This window comes from Anguilla anguilla, chromosome 19 (genome assembly GCF_013347855.1).
Source record: "Anguilla anguilla isolate fAngAng1 chromosome 19, fAngAng1.pri, whole genome shotgun sequence".
NCBI classification, from domain to species: domain Eukaryota; kingdom Metazoa; phylum Chordata; class Actinopteri; order Anguilliformes; family Anguillidae; genus Anguilla; species Anguilla anguilla.
The window spans coordinates 10,007,729-10,029,309 of NC_049219.1; the positions used below are offsets into that span (position 1 = coordinate 10,007,729).

The following is a 21,581-nucleotide window of genomic DNA, read 5'->3' on the forward strand; positions in this document are numbered from 1 at the left end:
GGGGGGGGGGGGGGGGAGTCATCCCATATTCCTACCCTGCAGAAGAGCAGGCTCAGTCACCCAGAGGATCTCACATGCGATTCTCTGCACGTGTGGCTCATGCATGTATGAGAGGGGGACACGGGCGGGAGGGAACGTTCATGCATCATTTAAGACGCCGGATTCCTTTACAGCGCGGCGCAGTGGGACGAGGCCGCGGTCGCGCCCACCACCCCCCTCGCCCGCCCCCAAACCCCACCCCCCTGCGTAGTGAACGCAGTCATTAAGGTGCAACACGCATGCTGGTACATTAGCAACACACGTACACACGCACACATACGCACGTGCACACATACACACACACGTAAGCATGGACACACACACACAAGCCCACACACACGCACGTAAGCATGGACACACACAAGCGCGCACACACACACACACACGCACGTGAGCATGGACACACACAAGCGCGCACACACACACACTCACACGCACGCAGGCACACACGCTCACACACGGAAACGGCTTCAATTTAACGAGGCAGGTCAGCGAGAGCGAGCTCCTTTCTCTTTTTTTTTAAGAGAAGATGGAGGTATTCATCTTCCAGATCACCTGTCAGTCGGCGGCGCTCGGGGGCGGTCCTTATGACCCGCCGCGCTCGCACTTCCCGCCCCCCGGTCACGTCCGCGCGCCACTTCAGAGGAGAGTGCCCTCCGATGACCCCCCCCCCACCTCCACCTCCACCTCCCCCGAATAAGGACAGGCCTCGGACCGCAGAAGGGACTCAGAGGACTCATAATGAGATGAGGGTATGAAAAGAGAGCGAGAGAGACAGATAGAGAGGGAGAGAGAGAGAGAGAGAGAGAGAGGGGGGGGGGGCGGAGACGGAGCGGGGGCGAGCACTCTAAATGTCAGCCGCCATCTCAAAGCCGCTAATCTCGGCCAGAGGTGGGGGAGCTCGGCTACGTGCCGCCGCATCTCCTTACCACCCCTCGTCCCGGACCACCTGATTGGCTCGCCACGGCACAGGGCCGGCCTTACCTGGCCGACACCGCCCACCAATCGCGGCGCCTTAACTGCTCGTTTCCGAAACGCGTTTGCCCTGTCACCGCTCGATGCAGTAACGTTAAAAGGGTACAAACGAAAGGGCGGTAAAATGGCTCAGCTCTGCATGTTTCTCGTTTTCTAATTCGCTGAAGTAGTTTCACCGTGGTAATCCCCAGTGTGCTGCAGGGGCTGGTGTTGAGATGATGTCTGAGCGAGGAAAGGTGATGGAATCAGAGCAGAAATTACACTGCTTAGAGACGTGGTTTGCCTCCTTATATATATATATATATATATATATATATATATAGTTTCCTCCTTAACACGGGCAGTGTTATGAATTGAACTTTTTAGGTTCCAGAATGTGTTTCAGTACGAGAAACAGAGGTGAAACAAAACGTGAGTGAGAGAGAGAGACAGAGAAAGAGAGGGAGAGAGAGTGTGTATGAGTGCTTGGGAACACCTCCCTCCCTCCCTCTCTCTCTCTCTCTCGTCCCCCCCTCCCTCTCTCTCTCTCTCATTCAACAGAGCAGGACTGTAGCATAAATATCTCTGCATAGCCCATAAAAATGAATGGGAATGAGGAGCGTGGCTATCGGAGCCACAACAGAAACAGGCAGTAATTACAGCGGCTCGCTGCAGGAGGGGCCAGCCGGAACATAAAAACATCTGCGGGAGAGGTGAGGACAATGTGGGGGGGGGTGCGGGCGGAGACGTGACAGTTCGTGCCTTTCACCTCACGAAGCCTGCCGCTACCGTGGCAACAACCCCGCCCCGAGGAGGGCGGCCCACGGGCGCCCAGCGAGACTCCGCCCCCGACTCCGCCCCTGACTAAGGGTGCCGAAGGAGAGGGGCGGGGCCTGTGTGGTAGCGGGGTCCGGCTGATGGAGCGGTCAGGGAGGAAAGGGGGCGGGGGCCTGGCAGATTTGAGGAGGGGGGAAAGGGGCGGGATGCTCCCCTGCATCAGCAGGGGTAAAGATCAAGCTGAAATCTGATTTTTCGTGTCCTCGACTCTTCAACACCGTTTCAGGGACAGAGGCTCGGTTTGCGGGGACGTGTTCCAGTGTTTTCCGTCAGAGTTACTTCGAGCCCCGGGGCTGCTTTTACGAGTGAGACATGCGCTTTGAAGTGCGCTTGCGCTAAGCTACAAAAACCGCGACTAAACACGCGCGCCTCGTTCTCCAGTGACCGATGACGCAAGCAGCTCTTAAGCCAGCACGTCAGGCCCGTGGTACCGTAGTAAGTAGAGACTCTGACGCAAGACCAGCCCGCCTCAGCTTCCAGGGATTTGCTCCAGCACACACAACAGCGCGGCTGAGACTCAGGCGAGAGGTAGCCGCTGGTACCGTGCGTTTCGGAAGAGACCTGTCAATCATAAGCCTCCCCGAAAAGTACCAACTGAGTCACCGATACATGCGTACACAGCCAGCCACTCACCATGACTAACGCATGTGTCATATGGTCAATATACACACACATTACTATTAATATATGCTTTTTTTTTTGCCCATACAGGTAATGCACATTGATTTCACACCACAACTAATGTAAAGGTCAGCTCAACACTGAGGTGGGTCAGGTGACCTTTAAACCGGACTACTGGACCGAGACCCCGTCAGGCTCATTCTGATGCATTCTGGGAAGGGATTCGGCACGGGCCTCCACGCGGCGGCGGGTTACGCGGCTGGAATCGCTCGTCCGCGGCGGGAGGGGAGGCGGCGGCGACGCGGCCGGCCCCCTTTCCCCCGAGAGGAAGAGGATGAGGAAGAGCGGAATCCAGGGGGAGGTTTGCGTCTCCGCGCCGTGACGCCACAGACTATACAAACTCACAAGATGCTCAACTCTAAACCCCCTCTCTCTCTGCCTCCGCACTGCACTGTTTCCGCGCAGAGCACCCGTTCCCACAGCGCTCGGTGCACAGCCACCTCCATTACGGATCTGGAGGCCACGGGCTCCGGCGGCCGGGAGACTGAACTTTAAATGTTAAGGGGCCGGGGGCGGGGTGTCCGGCGGGCTCCGAGTGGTGGAAACGGCGGCGGAGCACGTGGGCGGAGCGCGTGGGCGGGCCGCGCCCTCGTTAGCGTCGTCCTTGAGGAAGGCGGACGCCGCACATCCGCCTAATGAGAAAATAAGCCCTGTTTTCCCCTGACCCCCACCCCTCCATCCACCCCCTCCTCTCAGAAACACAGTTCTGCATCAGCACAGAGTTCAAGCTCAGCTACAAAGAGTGGCTTTGGGGGGGTGGGGGGGGGGGGGGGGGGGGGGGGGGGGGGGGCGGGGAAGTAGAAAGAAGAAGAAAAAGAAAAAAGAAAAAACGGTTGGCTCTTCATGGCTTAATTGGTAATTACGCGGTGTGAGGGGAGCGCACCTGAAGTGAGGAGGTGGAGGAGGTGGGGGGGGGGCAGGAGGATGCTTTGTGACGGTGGGGGGGCGGGGGGAGGGGGGAGGGCACACGGTGTGATGAGTAGTGTTCTGTGAAATGCCAAATGTCGGACTCAAATGCCACGGGTAAGCTCTTCTGTTCACGGGGGGGGGGGCGCGGGAGGCGCCGGCGCGGAAAGGGGCCGGGCGTCGCGAGAACGCTGCGAGAACGTAGAGAGGACGTTGTGAAAAGGTTGTGAAAAGGTTGCGAGAAGTTTGAGTCACGAGCAGTGCAACACTAATCCTCTTTGTGTGCCCTACAATGCCAGCTGAAATAAAAAAACAAAGAAAACCTCATTATCGGATGATCCTGGAATGCCCGGTTAATAATGTCTATTTAGAAGTTCGCTGTACAAGCGCTTTTTTCTTCTCTCTCCTTTATTTTTTGCGGTGTTTCCAAGGTGCTTCTTTTCAAGGATGGCGCCCGAATTCAATCGCTTTTACACAAGAGACCCCTTATCGGCAGCCTCACTGTTCTCAGGGAAAAAAAAAGAGAAAAGGAATCGATCCTTCGGGGCTGGACAGAGCCTGTTTTAAATTTAAGATCAGTTTGATTGCCTGGCTTTCGTGTTTTCGAAGGTAAACAGTACTGTTTCACCTTGCACTGCTGGTCAGACACCGTACACTTCTTTGTACAGCAGCCTTTATATTATTATGTTCTTTAATGGGCTCTTTTGGAATGCTATAAAGCACGTACTGCTAGAAATTAGTGTAGTTGTTTACTTATTCTTTAAACTGATTTTGTGTGACGGAGGGTAGAAATGGCTTCTTCCCGCCGGACCGCCGGGGCCAGTGGAGGGGACGGGGCGTCCCCCTCCGAACGGCAGGACTCAGGGAGCACGGTCGGGGCCGAGGGGAACAGTCCCGAGACCATAAGCAGTCACCTGCTCTCTCCTTACAGAGCGCGTGCTGAAGCGTGGACTAATTAGAGCAGTGCAATTCAGCGTGTCACATCTCGTTACTGTCAGCACCCTCACACACACACACACACACACATGCACACGCACACACAAACACCACCCAGAAGGAGTACAATGGCACTACATGGGAATCACAGGGGAATCACAGGGGAATCACGTGTTTGTGTTCAAGGGCACCGGAACGGTGGGCTGCAAGGACTCCCCCCAGACCCCTTCAAAAAAAATATACTAAAAATGGCAAAAATGGGGAAATCGCTGACATCACGCCGGTCAGGAGGAGGAATCGGTCTTCTACGGCCCCAGGATGGCCTACGAGCCGACGCTGTGTTACCGGGGACGACCGCGGGTGCGTGGGTCTCTGCCGTCCAATCAGGTCGCTTTATGGGTCGCCCGCAGCGTGGAGCTAACGCTGTTGTGCTCTGGTGCTTGGGGCCGGGAGACAGGACTGTTTGCACAGCGTGTCACTGATCACATGACCACGCAACATAATCAGGGGCGTGCACTGAAGGTTATGTTAGAATCTGATGATTCCTTGCAGCATTGTGCTGCACTTTTACACACATATATACACACACACAGACACACGTATATGCACACACCTACACACATGCACGCACATACACACATACACACACACAGACACACGTATATGCACACACACACACCTACACACACGCACGCACGCACGCACGCACACACACACACACACACACACACACACGCATGCATGCGGGGAGCCGCAGAAGAAAGGCTAGCACACATATGGGAATTCGGCGCCTGGGGCAAACGCATTTAATTAACTCCGCTGCCAGCGGACTGTGTGCCATTAACAGCCTTCAGAGAGGCCTGTGTGTGCAGCACGGCACCGCTGCGTCTGCGCTGCATCTCATTGGCTTACGTAACCGCACTGCTCCACAGCCAGCAGACAGAGCACCACAATACATCTGCGCCTGCTGATGAAGGTGACATTACAGAACCAAGCACGACAATCAGACTTACGCAGCAAGAAAACGCACGCAAACACACACGTGCAACACACACACACACACACACACGCACACACATACAACACACATACACACACGTGCAACACACACACACATGCAACACACACACACACGCACACACATACAACACACACACACTCACATACAACACACATACACACGCAACACACACACACACACACACGCACACACATACAACACACATACACACACGCACGCGCACACACACACACACACACACACACACACACTCACATGCAACACACACGCAACGCAGGTAGGCTGTAATGGAAAAAATATAACCACCCCTCGCACGATTGGTCTCGTTTATTCGCCACGGCTACGCCCCCGCCCCCGCCCCCCCCCCCCCCCCCCCCCCCCCCCCCCCCCCCCCCCCCGCCATTGAAAGCCAACGCTGGCCCTGGGAAATCTAACAAAAAAAAACATTTAAAAAAAACGCTTGTGTGGAAAGGCAGAGATCCTTTGAGCGGAATGCCTCTCGAATTCCCCTATTGTCTCCCTCAAAAAGGACTGAACGAAGGGCTTTTGAAAAGAAAGAAAGAAAGAAATTTCAAAAATTAAACTCTGAAAGCGGAATTATCTTTTAGATATATATTTTTTTAAATTCCCATGGGGACCGAGGGAGAAACATCTCCATCGATCGCCTTTACGTCGCTATGAAACAGCAGGAGAAATTAGCACTACGCACCGCCACCAATCAGCGACCTGCGCGCAGTGTGTCCCAGACTCGGTCCGGCTGGAGTAGGGCCAGGAACGGGACAGAACGGACGGAAATAAGGAAGCGTGAAAGAATCGGGCATGCGTAGAAATGAGGCGAGAGCAGCGGGCCCGCTGGTGAGGCCCGCCATCGAGCGCAGCGCGCTGAGGAACGGGGGGCGCTAACTCATTTTGGGCCCGGGACGGCCCCCACGCACGCAGCTGCCACAGCTGCAAACTTCTCTAAGAATTCCAATTACTCCCCCCCCCGATCTGTTCTCAACTCCGCTGGGCAGCCAGGTGTGCCGTTTGCTGAGTGCACAAAAAGACGGGCGCGGGGGTGGGAGGTGTGTGTGTGTGTGGGGGGGGAGCTAATTTGAGAAAAGGAGCCTCCGAACGCCAAGCCGCGCTCTCCGCGGACGGACGGACGGACGGGGGGTCGGGAGACTGGAATTCGGACAAGCGGCCGCAGAGTTCAGCTGGTTCCTGTCCCGAATTCAGGCTTTTCGCTGCGACGCAAAAAATTGATAAAACGGGATAAACAGGGCACGGGGCGGACTGAGCGCGTGCGAGACGCGGGGCGGACTGAGCGCGTGCGAGACGCGGGGCGGACTGAGCGCGTGCGAGACGCGGGGCGGACTGAGCGCGTGCGAGATGCGGTGGCATCGATGCCCCGGCTATCCGACGAGGTAAGGAGTTCTGATCTCCCTGATTCAAAGGCCTGACACTTTCCTTTTTTTTTTTTTTTTTAATCTGTCCAGTTCTGCGAGGAGGAGCTTCTGAGCCCCTGCTGAGGGAGCCCTAAAAAAACGTCCTGAGCTCAGCGCGTCTCCACGAACCTCCAGCCCCCCCCACCACCACCACCACCCCGCCCCGGCAACAAAGCCGGCGTCTCCGGGGCCGCCCGCTTTTCTTACGGCGACAAAAAAAAAAAAAAAACTGCCAGAGTGGCCTGTCTGCGGGGAACGTTACGCTCTCTCTCTCTCTCTCTCTCCGGAAACCGACGACAGAATAAAACTTCAGAAAGCCGAGGGAGAGACTTCCCCTCCGTCGCGGATAATCCCCCAGCGTTTGCCCTTCTTCGCTCGGTGGCGGCTCGGAGTTTTTCTCCGCCATAAAAAAAAAACAAAAAACATAAATATAAAGAAAATCTTTTTTAGAGAGAGTCGATTCCCCCCCTTCTGCCCAGAAGAGGCAGATTAATCACGGCTGTCTCTCTCTGAGCGCCTTTCATCTCCCACCTCACCCTCTCTCCCAAAAAACGCGCTTCTCTTCACGTGTGTGTGTGTGTGTGTGTGTGTGCGGCCTGTGTCTGTGTGTGTGTGTGTGTGAGCGTGAGAGATCTGTAAGTTGTGCTTGTGTGTGTATGATCTCTGTGTGTGTGTTTGTTTGGATGTGCAAGTCATTGAACACAACCATGAATGCACAAGCACACACACACACACACACACACACACATTCTCACACACACACACACACACACACACCAGACTGGTGTGCAGGGTGTGGTCACTGCAGGGTGTAATGAATGAAGCCCATTAAAAGTGAAGGGGGGTTTGGGACCCCCAGCCGGGACCCCCCGAGAAGCGCCCGGCTGAGCTGGGATCACAGAGATCACAGGAGCGCGGAGGCCGAGCAGGGACCCCCTGTCCCGGTTTGGGGCCCCCATCAGGGTGCTAATCTTCACACGGCTGTTTAATTAGATTAGAAAGCCCTCGCTCCACACAAATCCCACCTTCTGCAGGGGCCTCCCGCCATTCACATCATCATAATTACTCTCTTCCAATTATCAGGGTGGTCTCTCACACACACACACTCACACACACAGGTCATTACCCTTTATGAGAACTGTGACCACAGCGGGCATTTTTGAAATCACAACAAATTCAGATTTATTTTCATTTTTTAACTGGCTTTTACATGCGTGTACGTGTATACATGCGTGTATGTGCATGCGTGTATGTGCATGCGTGTATGTATATGCAGCACGGTCTCAAATCGGACATTGTGAAAGCACAGTGTGCTTTCGGGGAAGTACAAGGCCAGAAAGTACTTCCTAGAAGAAGAAAAAAAACAGAAGGGGGAAAAAAAACAAACAAAACAAAAAAACTAGTTAAAAAAAGAAGAAGAAGAGGAAAAGAAGAGGAGGGGAAACTGTGATCCTTACTCAGCGGAAAGAGAAAAGCGGTCCCCGGCGCGGTGGTCTGAGAGAGCGGGGCTCAGCGGGGGGGCAGCAGTAATTCCAGCGCATCTGGGCTCCGGGTGATTACGCGCGACGGCACTTCCCGCCGAAACGGCGGCGAGCGGAGCGCGTGCAGACGGGCCCTGCTCGCGGAGGGGGGGGGGGGGGGGGGTGCGCCTGCGAGCCACAATCGAGTATCGCTACGGGAACGCTTTCGCAAAAAATGTATTACAATCAAAAACCCGCACAGTGAGCTGGGGGGGTGGGGGGAGGGGGGGCTAGCAGGGTGGGTAGGGGAGGTGGCATTGGCTCTAAGGAAGGGGGGCAGGGTCACACGCCACTCAACCAATCGCAGGGCACGGGGGGGGACCATAGGGCGAGGTAACTTATCATAAACAAAATCTGTCAAACTGCTCGTCCAATCCTGCGCGTCCACCAGACGAGCTGCTTAATTAAGCCCAAAATATTTTAATAGCAAAATAATAATAATAATAATAATAATGACAATGATGATTAAGAGCTGTAATAACCTTGTCTGCGGTTGAACGTGGAAAACAGGACAAAGCGAGAGGGGTAATGCTCTGAAGTGCAGGGAGGGGTAGAATGCCTTTAAACTGTGTTTTTTTTCGTTCTTTTTTTTTTTTACAGGCGGGATGGCGGCGCAGCTCTTGGCACGTTGGCGGGGTGTTAGTTCTTTCTCCGAAACGCCGGGGCGGGCGGCGACGCCGAGCCGGAGGGGCCCGGAGCCGGAGGTGCGGGGTTCGGCCCGAGCGAACGGGGCAGTGCTCCGCGCTCCCCGAGCAAATTTTAATGAGGAGCTCTCTAAACCCACAGAGTCCCCCACATCGCCTTTAAAAGCGCTCTTAATGGAAAGAGCCTGACTCTGCACATGCACTGCCAAGAGGGAAATAAGGGTGTGTGTGTGTGTGTGTACGGGTATGAGTGTGTGTGTGTGTGTGTGTGTGTGCAGGTGAGTGTATTCATACATGTGTGTGAGTGTGTGTGCGTGTCTCTGTGTATGCATGCATGTGTGTGTGCCTGTGTAGGGGGTTGAGGTGTGTGAGAGGGAAGGAAAGGCAGATGAAGAAAAAGAGGGAGGGACAGAAAGGGACAGAAAGAAGGAGGAAGAGAGAGAGCCTGTCATCTTGAAGAGACAACAGTCCTGCCCTTCCCCCCAAAGCTAATAACGTGCGCAGTCCCTGTGGCCCTGTGCTTTATAAGTGTGAAGCCTTACTGCAGTGGAAATGCTCCCACCCCCCCAGCGCTGCTATTCTAGGACTCTGAGCTGCGAGGCACTGGCGCAATGGCGAGGGGGGGGGGGGGTCACAGAAACACCGCATGAGCTAGCAAGCCTGGTTTCCCAGACCCCCCCAACCTGCCCGCCCACTCAAAACAAAAAAGAAGAGGAAGAAAGCGCTACCTACACAAACTTCCACCACATGGAGACCAGAGACACTGCTGAGTGTGTCACATGATGGGAGGAGGAAGGGGGGGGGGGGGGGGGGGGGGGGTCGGGTTGGGGGTCCGAGGCGCTGACATACGAAACGCTCCCGCTCGTCCGGCCGACGACGGCAACGGCGGAGGTCGGGCACCGCAGAGACGCTGGAGTAAATAAATCAAAACGCGGGGGCGGAGGGGGTGGAGGCAGGTCCCTTCAGCGGAGACGCCCGCCGCTGTCGCCGGGGGAGACGGATACGCTCCCCCCCCCCCCCCACCCCGCTGATTGAGGCCGCCGCCGCCTCCTCCTCGGCGTTAGCGAGCCCGCTAACCCTGTCTGGCGATATGAGGATGGATGTATTAGCGCGCCGCGCAGAAATTGATGACAACTCTTTCCCTTCTCCCTACATCACCTGTTCCCCTCGTCGCCGGGGCCTTGTCGGGCGGACGCTAATGTAGACTGATGCCTTACCCCCCCCCTGCCATGTCGACCAATCGGTTGCCACCAGTGCTTTAAAATACATTTTCTTCAAAATAAATTACGGACGGATTACCGGGGAACGGTAGCGCGGAAATGCTAGCGCGGGCGGCTAGTGGTGATCGATGGGTCGGGTCGGGTTCGGGCGGGAAGGCGCGATTGAAAACAGAGTGACCCCGGGGGCTCATGGGAAGGAGGAGGAGGAGGTGGTGGTGGTGGTGATACGGTAAGGGAACCGGCTCGGGGTTGCGGGTTTGAATCTTTGGACACAGCCGTTTTTACTCCTGAGCTGGGGCACCGTGCTTGAAAGAATCGGTTAAACCGACCGTGCGAGAGGTTGGCCTGTAAAACGAAAGAATCGGAAAAGGGGGGGGGGGGGGCACTGATACGAGTTTCCGCTAACAAGGATCGCGTAACCTGGATTCCTGCAGCGTTCCGGTAGCGACCGGGAAGCGGGCTAGCGACCGGGGCTCCGCTGAGCGAGACTAATCGGGGGACAGGAACGGAAAGGCGTTCTGACACCTGAGCGAGCGCTGGGGTGGGGGGGTGGCGGTGGGGGGGGGGGGGTCCTGGATCTTTCACCCCTCGCTGACTCGCCGTTTTGCACTTCGCCCCGGGACGTCGTCGCTGTCAGGACCCGCAAACGTCCTCCGCGCCCCTCCACCGCGGCGACCGCCGTCCGGAAACGTCCGAGCGCCCCTCCCGCTCGCACGAGAAAACTTCCACCGCTCTTCCTTGCCGCTAACCCTCATTCCGATACGCTCAGGAAAGCAGGCCGGCTCGGGCACGTTTCCGGGCAACCGACAAAAACATGCACGGTCCCGTTCATTCTGCGGACGCTAATAGGGGTGAGCCCTACCCCCTCCACTTATCCCAAAATGTAATAACGCGCACCGCGACGAAATGACTCTTCACAGAACGATCTCCCGCCTGCGAACGTTTACAGATTACCTCAGATGTGCGATTCCATCTCTGCAAGTGAGCGGCTGAGGTCGAGGTTCATTCTGAAGAGGGTTGTTGAGCGCCAACGCGAGTGATTTTTACGGGAAACGCAGCGAATCAATCAAACAATCTTATACGAGATGCGGAAAGGTAAATAAAACGGTCACGATCACTGTAACAACAAAAGAGGTCGTTTCCAATCGCAGTGGCCAATAATTTGTCGGTTCGAATTGAATTTTATTTAGGATTTTAACGGTGTTAAAGGGATAAAAGATATGACTGGGGGGTGCCAGATTGGGCCCGACGCTTCCCAATCATTTCTAAACTGAGCCTCAGCATTAAAAGTCAACATGTTTTTTATTTTTACAGGAAACCCCAGGAAACCTTCCAGCTGGACGCTTTCTGCTTTGGGCAAGGCCGAACGCGGCACAACAGATCCGCAAACGCTCGGCGAACGACGGCGAGATAACATTAGCATATATATGCGTTTTTACTTTTCAGACTGCCGCGGAATCGAGAAGAATTAACGTCCTTACAGCGAGAGGGCCTTCCCCCAACCCATCAATCCCAGCTTATTCCCCCCCCCCTCCGCAAAATAGCGGCTTACGTTCACCCAAAGCATGATGTGCCACTTGGCTCGCAATCCGCTAGAGGTACTGCAGATTACGCCGGGGGGGAGGGGGGGAGAGGGAAAGGTTCATTTTTTTAAGTGCTTTCATTTGCAGGGTATGCCGAGGCAGATAATGAAACCTGGAGTTGTTCACAGGGGCTCATTAAAATGTCAGTTGGACATCCAGTTGGAAATGGATAAAGTTTAGAGTGGGGGGGAGGAGGAGGAGGAGGAGGGAGAGAATCAAGTTTTATGTGGGGCACTATAAAACTCAGTAGGAGGGAGGGGGGTGAGAGAGTGGAGACCATATGCTGCCCTTCAAGCAATTCATTTTTTGGGGTATGGAGGATAACTGGTTTGGGTGTGAGGGGAGAGGAGTAACTTGAGGGAAGAACATTTATACCCTGTGATTTCTGAGCTCTCAACCAAACGCTACGCTGGCTGAGACTCGGTAGAGCAAATCAGATCACAGGAAAACCAGCCTCGTCGACTGTGTCCGCCATTATTTTCAGAAGCCCTTCAAGCAGCGGCTGTTTTTCGGGTGTCGCGTCTCACATCGTTAGCCGGTTCGAACCCGAGGCAAGACCCAGGCCGGTTATCCGCAGAACCGACTGGAAAATGCAACAGCGGAGACGGGCACGGCCGCCTGTAGCTGACGCGAGTGGCAGAGGGGTCGGGGGGGCGGAGCAAGGCGCGGCGGTGGCGGCGGCGGCGGCAGCGCAGACTCACCTTCTCCCTCCGCAGGCGGGCGGCCTCCTCCCCGGACACCAGGGTCTTGTAGTAGGAGCTGCGCTCGGCGGTGAAGTGCACCTTGGACAGGGCGTGCTCCACCAGGGCCACCGACAGGTTCACCCCGTCGATGTGCAGCCAGCCGATGAAGTTGCCCGCTTTGTCCATGCTCTCCACCTCCACCTCCACCTGCAGAATAATAATAATAAAACCTTGGTGTTTGTACAGGTCGTCGGGACAACAGGGTGCTTCGCCTCATGCTGTCCGTCGGTCTGTGTCTGTTTTGTGGTGTAGGAGAGTGCCGATAGACCAGAGAGAGAAAGGCGACCATTTTACATCAGGTGGACAAGAAACCCATCACCACAGATTCTGTGCTCTGTGTGGCCAACAAAACACTTTCCCTGGGTTTCAACAAACATTATTCATTTCATTATTAAAAAAAAAAAAAAAGTCCAATCGATGTCTTTTTATTTCAGTTCCACTGTTTTTCTGGCAGCCTGACCTCGTCGGTGCGTCTGACGGAGAGCCTGTCAGACGGACCTCTCCATAACAGGCCCAGCTCTCTCTCTCTCTCTCGGACGTGCTCATCTTCGCCCACAATTAAACTCATCAAAGATTCAGCAGAGGCTGGCTATCGTCTGACACTTTCAATTCAATTTATGAGGAGTGAGCTTTCCAAGCCAAAAATATATTAACATCGCGGTCTGAGTGGCAAGGATATTTCTGGGCGGCGAATTGAATAGGACATATGCACGCAAGCACACACACACACACACACAAACACACATGCACGCACACGGACAGACCATACAATGTTATTAGTGGAATTAGATGCACTACAAACAAATTGTCAAGCATGTTTTGCCCTGTAAATATTTTAATATTTATGTACAACCAGCCTACATGATGCAGCTAACCTGCCAAAGCCCACCATGAGTAACATACTTCCTTTTTAATATTCAACTGCTGCTTGGCAAAGAGTAGAAAACAAAATGTACACACACGCACACACACACAGGACAGGCTGAGTCACGTTGGGCCCCGCAGCCTCGTCATGTTTCAGACATGAGGCCCTCTTCGCTCAGTTATGCCGGTCACTGTTACACCCCAACTCGCCGAGCTCCGAAATCAATAGCACAGCTCCTTATGCTAAACCCCTGTAAGAGAGGCCGAGCCCCAGGGCAGTTAACCACTCAGGAAGACCGTCAGCCTCTTCGGCATTCGGCGCTGTCCCCCCCGCTCTGATTGGGTCAGGGCAAAGGGACGGCAGGTGTGGGCACTAAGAACCGCGCAAGTGCAATCGATCTGATTGGAAGCACCGAGTTACAGCCAAGAGCCTGATTGGCTGAATGAGGGACGAGACATTACGTTTGAATACTGCAACAGCCTGATGACTGGGCGATAGCAGCTCAATTACTCGCAAAGCTTTTCAAACTGCTTGCTGATGAGTCAATCAAATGAAATAATTTGAATCAATATGAAGGTGAACCTCATTGCATAATTTAAAAAAATACTGCAGTCGTTTTAATATTCCTGCTAGCGAGTGAGAGTGGATGGAGGTCTATTTCATTATTACTGTTACGGAAATGAGAGGATTTTGATTTTGCGCGCGAGCGTCATCCGCGTTAGCTTAGCCGAGCGCGCGGGACACGAACAAGCGCACCACCAACGGGCCCCCCCGAGAGACCGCAATATGGCCGACCGTCCTGACGCGCGGGTCGCTGACGGACGCCGTCCAATCGCGTCGCGCGGGAACACCGTGCTAACGTGCCTCCGCAGATTAAAAACAAATTAAAAATAAACATAACGAGTGTTAACCGACTCGGACGGCTAGCTGACAGCCAGCTGAGGGACCATAAATCAAATGATATCGGCATCGATTCCGGCTTCCTGGGGCCGGGGGGCGATGGCGGCGGCGGCGGCGGTGCGCGTTAAAGGCAATAGCAACCGATTCCAGTGACAAATGCGCCGGGCGTCGGCAACGCACAAACACTGCTGATGCTCGGCTCATCAAGATGAATATTCCGGAAACCTCGCCGCTCCGAACCACGACAGCCTCGCATATTATATGACACAAACTAACGCTGCTGCTGCTGCTGCAACAAATACAAATCACCACCCTACTGAGCCTACGACCACAACTACACCCACTCTCACTGCTTCTACTGCTGCAACAAATACTAATCACCACCCTACTGAGCCTACGACCACAACTACACCCACTCTCACTGCTGCTACTGCTGCAACAAATACTAATCACCACCCTACTGAGCCTACGACCACAACTACACCCACTCTCACTGCTGCTACCGCTGCTACTGCTGCTACGGCTACTGCTGCTACCACTACTGCTGCTGCTACCACTACTGCTGCTGCTACTGCTACTACTACTGCTGCTACTGCTACTACTGCTGCTACTGCTACTACTGCTGCTACTATTGCTGCTACTGCTACTATAGCAACTGCAACTGCTGCTACTACTAATGCTACTGCCACTACTACTACCACTTCTACAAATGCTGCTGCTACCACTACTGCTGCTACTGCAACAAATAATGCTAATAATAATAATAATGAGCATAATGAGTTTTCTTAGTGCCAGTGATAACATCCGAAAGCATAATAAAAGTATACTGAAGGACAGGCTTTAAAATGAACCAGAAGAAAGCAAAGGGAAAGAGGAGAGGGCCTTGAGTTATCAAGCAATGAGGCCCCCAAAAAAAAAAAAAATCTTTAATGAATTTTAATTAAACCTGCTGACATCAGAACTGTTATAAAATAAATTAAAAATCTTCACTTTGGGGACCAAAACTGCTTACACTGACCAATTATTTGTTCATTATGAGATTTTGTTTCATAGACAAAAATGACATGAAATATTGATTAATTTTTTTCCCCCTCCCTCTTCATTTTTTTGAGGGTGTGGGAACGGGCAGGTGCGTAGGAAAGGAAACTAAAAGGCGCGTAATTAAGACGCTGGGCGACCAGCCCCCCCCCCTCCCCCCCGGTCTCCCGGGACCGGCTGGGGGGGGGGGATTAATTCGAGCGGCCGCACTGCATCCTGGGAAATAAAAAGCTTTTTAATGCGCTCTGCTATCTGCGCCTTGATTGAGAGCGGCGATTAGTGGCGTTACGTGCAGGAAGGGGCGGGGGCGGGTGGGGGGGCGGAGCTTCGGCCTGCTGAACCACGGTGTGGGGGGGCGCTCTCTAATTTATTTAGGTTAGCCGGAGCCCGAGGGCGAAGCTAATTAGCTCCTCACCTGTCTGCACCCCGCACGCAGCCCCTGTAAAGGGGGCTCTGGAACTCTCCCTGAAAGGGCACTGAAACGCCAACCGCCTGCTTTAGGAAGAGACCCCCCCAACCCCCCACCTTCTCGCCCCGCCCCGGGGTCACTGCCCACCCAGGAGAAGGTGGACGGGGCTCAGAGAGGTGATGGGGTCCTCTCTTCCTGTTTTCCGTGAAAATAAAAAAATCTCTCCCTCTTTCGGTCCTTTTCCTGCTCGCACGCTCGAAGAGAGGTGGGGTGGGCTGCAGTTAGACAGAACAGAGAATCTGCAGCCTCCTCCTGCTGTCTTTTCTCACTCTCTCTCTCTCTCTCTCTCTCACCCCTCCTCCTTTTCCGGTGCCCTTGAAGTTATATAACACCACGATACGAGTCGCATACACTCTAACACTCCCAGCATCCAAATGTCAAGTGATGAAAGGGGGGGGGGGGGGGTGGAGGGGGGCAGGCGTTGCCTCTCACACACACATATATATCCCACCCCCCTTTCTGTGCAGGTGGGGGGGGTATGGGTCAGGGGTCAGATTTTTCCCCAGATTATTGTGTAAATGCAGGTTTTTACAGCCGAAATTGGCGGTTTGGCTTTACTGCCGAGCGATCTTTCCTGCTAACGGCTAACGGCCGAGCGTGCGCGTGCAGGAGCTACTTCCTGTGCGCCACGCAGCCACGCCCCTCCGGCCCCTGGAAGAGACGGGGAGGGCGCGGGAGTAAAAATCGAATCTCAGGGCCCCCCAGGCACTTTCAAAACACACAGCTCTCGCTCATCTCTTATCCCAATTTAGCCCCATACTGTGAATGAAAAACAAGGGCAGAGGTAAAAAATAAAATAAAATAAAATAAAACAAAATAAAATAAAAAAATACTACAAGAAATGGAAAAAAAGCAAATAATACAGAAAACAAAGAAGAGCAAATTACCCGGAGTGATGAGAAAAAAAATAAAAATAAATAGAAAATAAATAAAAATAAATAGAAAATAAATAAAAAAACAACGACTTTCTGTTGCATTACACTGGTGGATGAGACCGGCTCAAGGATAAAGGATAAAGGACGGGGGGGGGGATAAGATAAATAAAAGCCCCAAGGCCAGAATACAACACGTTACCGCATGATTTTTGAACAACAGGAGCCGAGGAGGAGGCCTTTCAAGCGTGAAGAAAGAGAGAGAGAGCGAGCGAGTCAGGTCGAGGTTATTCCTTGCTGTTGTCATGGCGGCGCGCGCGGGGTTCGAACGATCGAACCGAACGAAAAATTCCATTACGACCCGACGCTACTGTGGGACCCAACCGAGGTCTCACTATTTAAACACGCTTCTATTCGCTGCGTTTATTTATTTATTTAGGGAGCGTGTTTGCACCACTGTCGTGCGTTAGGGCCCTGGAACTGTGTGTTAGGGCTCTAGAACTGTGTGTTAGGGCCCTGGAGCTGTGTGTTAGGGCCCTGGAACTGTGTGTTAGGGCCCTGGAACTGTGTGTTAGGGCCCTAAAACTGTGTGTTAGGGCCCTAAAACTGTGTGTTAGGGCCCTGGAACTGCAGGGATAGTGTCCATGTAGAGGGGGACAGAGGAGGAGGAAGACTCCTGAGCTATCATGCACAAGCAAGATTCACATACACGCACACACACACATGCAGACACACACGCACACACAGAAACACACACGCATACAGTCACACACAGAGACACACACACACACACAGGCGCACACAAACACACAGAGACACACACACACATACACACACAGACACAGAGGCATGCACGCACACACACACACACACAGACACAGGGGCGTACGCGCACACACACACACACACACATACACACACACACAGGCGAGTACGCACACACACACACACAGAGACAGAGGCACGCACGCACACATACACACACACAGACACACAGACACAGAGGCGCGTACGCACACACACACACACACAGACACAGGGGCGTTCACGCGCGCACACACACACACACACAGACACAGAGGCGCGTACGCACACGCACACACACACACACACACGGGAATAAACACCATAAGGCCTCATAACGCGCTTCACCCCTCCCCCGGCTTCGCCTGCTTGTTATGAATAACTTAATTTGCCGCATATAAGAGGGTCATAATGGACAAGGAATCTGATCTCCCCCTGACAACCTCGCACATTAAAAATAATGGAAGGGCCCTCTCGCGTTCCAGCTCTAACGATAACAAATAGGGCCGGCCCGACAACATAAATAATAAATCCCCCCGACAGGAAGCGAGCGGCTTTTAAAACGGCTTCAGCACGCGGCGGCGTCCGAGCATCGCCGGGCCCAGGCCGAACGCCGCGTCTACGACTCGAGCGAACCCGCCGCTCCAGATGGCGACACGCCGATTTAAAGGACGTGCGCGCGCAGCTCTCTCCACCCGCGTTAGCGCTTTTGTGCGCGCGGGGTAATGGAATGCAAAGCGGGTTCTTTGTGCTCGCGCTCGGTGGGCGCCAGGTCTGCCCTGTGAAAGAGGGACTGACCCGGAAGTAAATAAGAAAGGCTAGAAAATAAATGAACAAATGACAGTGGTGGGTGAGAGATAGATAAAAGGATAAAAGTCTCTCCTCATCAAAAAATAACAAATAAAAAAAAACTACAATACCCTGCAGGCCACGCCACGGTGAACACATACAGCGCGGGCCCCCTCACTTCCCTGAACCTCAGCAATGCCAGCGAGAGAGAGGAAAAAACAACAACACACAGAACTAAAAGAAAACACCTCCAAAATACCGCCACACACATCTTACCAGGGCCCTAAAACCGTTCGAAGGTTTTTCCCGAAACAAAAACAGCCGAAATTTGTAAATGAACCCCCTGGAGGAGGCGCTGCTGACCTGATGGGGGGGGGGGGGGGGGGGGGGGGGGGGCTGGCTGGGCCCCGAGTTATAAATGCTTAAGATCCAGCCAAAAATGCTATTGCTGGGTTTTTACGATCTTCCAGAAGAACCTCGCGTGCCTTTACAAAAACATAAAAATAAAAAAGGTAAAAAAAAGGAAGCGGTTCGGCTCTAAGCTTTGCGCTGTGTCATAAAACAAACACGAGAGGAACGGAGCGCTCCAGTGCTATTTACAGTCGTGTGTACCGCTCAAACTCCCTGCAAGAACACACACACCGCTCAAACTCCCCACAAGAACACAGGGCATGTGTGTGAGCAATTCAGGGATTCAGGGAGACTCTGCACTTCACACTCCTCAGTAAGGTTGCTAAGCTGATTAATGTTTTGTTGTTTATTTTTTTAATGATGTTTCGGTGAGAAGCTTCCCTTGTTCCGGAGGTAGAAAAATCAAAGTCGCACCTCAATGAATAGACTTACGGGATTGTTTTAACGCAGTATTAATTCCCGACAAAGAGAACACATTTTTCACTCCTAAATACCAATTAACGTGAATTTATTAGGGCCCGGTTTATGCATAACCAATAAAAAAAAGAAAACTGATGTCTGAGGATGAGTTAAGAGACAATATTGTGAAGCGATTCCACAAGAAAGGCAGTCCGATTCGCATCTCTCAACAAGCAGCTCGTGGCGGCAAGCAATTTTCCAGCAGCTCGGTCGACTGAAACAAGTGCTAACGACGTGTTTCTGCCATTTTTCTTTTCCTGACCGGGGGTCAGCGGTTTCCAAACGTTCAGGCTGCGTCACCGATCTAAACGAGCTCAGCAACCACGAGACAAAGTGTTGAGAGAGCGAGAGGCGTGGCCTTTCACAGCTGCGACGGGCGGTTTAAAACTCCGCAGGGCGGTTTCAAACTCCGCAGGGCGGTTTCAAACTCCGCAGGTCGACTCTGCGCGTTTCGAGTTGGCGTTCCTGTATCCGTAAAAGGGACGATTGCGTAAAAAAAACACACTCCACTCATCTGAGCTGCCTCGTGCAGTTAGGGAGAGCCCACTGAAGTCCCTGCAGCTTCAGATTCACACAGCTGCACTTTCCATAACAAGCCAACACAGGCCGGAACGAGAGAGAGGGAGGGAGAGGGAGAGAGAGGGGGAGAGAGAGAGAGAGGGAGGGAGAGAGAGAGAGAGAGAGAGAGAGAGAGGGAGGGGGGAGAGAGAGAGAGAGAGAGAGAGAGCGAGGGGGGGGAGAGAGAGAGGGGAGGGAGGGGGAGAGAGCGAGAGAGAGAGGACTACAATGCGCATCCTCATTAATTTTCATGAAAAAAAAAGGCGGCATTTCATGAATTATAAATTATGGCAGCGAGGTTCTCCTCTATGTATATATTATTAAAAGTACTATAAAACAAGCGGCGGTGAATTTAATGAACAGGGAAATTTGATTTTCTTCCTTGTTTGCAAACCGGTTGAGATTTATGCGGTGTGTGAAACCGTACGGGCAGAGGTACGCAACGCAAGGCGACGCAAACGCAACGCGCGTTAGAATTTCATTCCGAATAGAAGGGGGGGGGGGGGGGGGAGCCATCTTAAAATACCTCCTGTCGGTTCTTTTATGCAGTGCTATATTGATTTTTCTTTTCCCAGCACCTTTGGGGGGGGGGGGGGCAGGGGGCAGGGGGCACCCTCACAGTCTCTGGCACCGAAAAGAAGGACAACGAATCACGTGCTCCCCGGCCCCAGACCAGTTCGAAACCTAACGAGGGGGTTAGATGCGACTTTGGAACATCCCCATTTGAACGTGCAGGCAGGAGGAGAGGAGAGGAGAGGAGAGGAGAGGGGGTCAGGTTTTTTTTCGCCCCAGTCAGTCAGCATCAAGTAATTCCGCCATTAAAGAGCAGCAGAGGGCCGCTGTCAAATCCAAACAGCTCTCCTGATTACCCAAAAGATCCCACTTTATATGAATGCCAAGCAAAGGTGAGCGCGAGGGAGGGAGGGAGAGAGATGCAAATAGAGAGAGAGAGAGGGAGAGAGAGAGGTAGAGAGAGAGAGAAGGAGAGAGGGAGAGTCACAGCTGCCAAACGAAGGCAGAGCACCACAGTGGCAGTGAGCCGTTTTTTTTTGCCGTGTCACTGTTTGCTCCTGAAGAGAGCGAGCGCAGCGAGTCCCCTCCTGGCCAAGTCCCGCTTCCAGCTTATCTGGAGGAATTAGCCTTTATTTGTCAGACTGGGGGGTGGACTAAGCGCTGGACCAAGAAGGGGGTGGGGGGGGTGGGGGGATAGAGGGGGGGGGGAGATTCAGAGAGCAGGGGAGTGCTTACAGTACAGTAGGGGCAGAGTAACGGGCCCGAAAGCAGGGCTTCCGTCTCCGCTGACCCATTTAGGGGACTTCCTTCCTGGGAAAAGCCTGCCGTTTCCTCAAAGAACTACAGAACAGGAAGTGGTTTTCTTCCCTTCTCACTGTCGTGGCCTAACGGGTGGGGGGGGGGGGGGTGACATTAACGTAGCAGGCCGCGCTCCTCAATTTCCCAGAAACCCTCCGCGAAAGAAATCTAATCAAACGGACAGCGACAGTGTCCAGGACGTCGGCCGCGTGGTTAGAGGAGCACCTCCTGGGGGAAGCGGAGGAATATTAAGTTGCTCGGCGCGCGCTGCACTTGAACACACTTGAGCGAGGAGCGAGGATGCCCTGGAGAGCCGTCTGCTGACTCAGCGCTGCGGAGCCGTCCGCAAAGATGCCGTTTCAGCTTAACGGATCTATACATCTAGAAAAATCTATTTCCTTGACCAGACCATTTCCCAAAGAATGAATCAAATCAAATGTATATAACACACACACACACAAACATACACACACACACACACACACACACACAAACATACACACACACACATATATATATAAAGTAAATAATACCGTATGCATGTACACACACATACAGAGAAGCGCATTATTTTCAGCTGGGAATATGTTGAAA

At 53.4% G+C, this 21,581-nt stretch overlaps 1 protein-coding gene across 1 annotated transcript in view; it reads right to left on the bottom strand.

The window, feature by feature from the left end:
* Positions 1-21,581, bottom strand: part of snd1 (staphylococcal nuclease and tudor domain containing 1) — a 108,241-nt gene that overhangs the window by 31,592 nt on the left and 55,068 nt on the right. Inside the window, exons 18-19 of the mRNA XM_035402225.1 lie at positions 12,462-12,658; positions 11,738-11,786 (exon numbers count right to left, since the gene is read on the bottom strand). Of these exons, the coding sequence (XP_035258116.1) occupies positions 11,738-11,786; positions 12,462-12,658 (246 nt within the window). The remainder of the gene's footprint in view (positions 1-11,737; positions 11,787-12,461; positions 12,659-21,581) is intronic.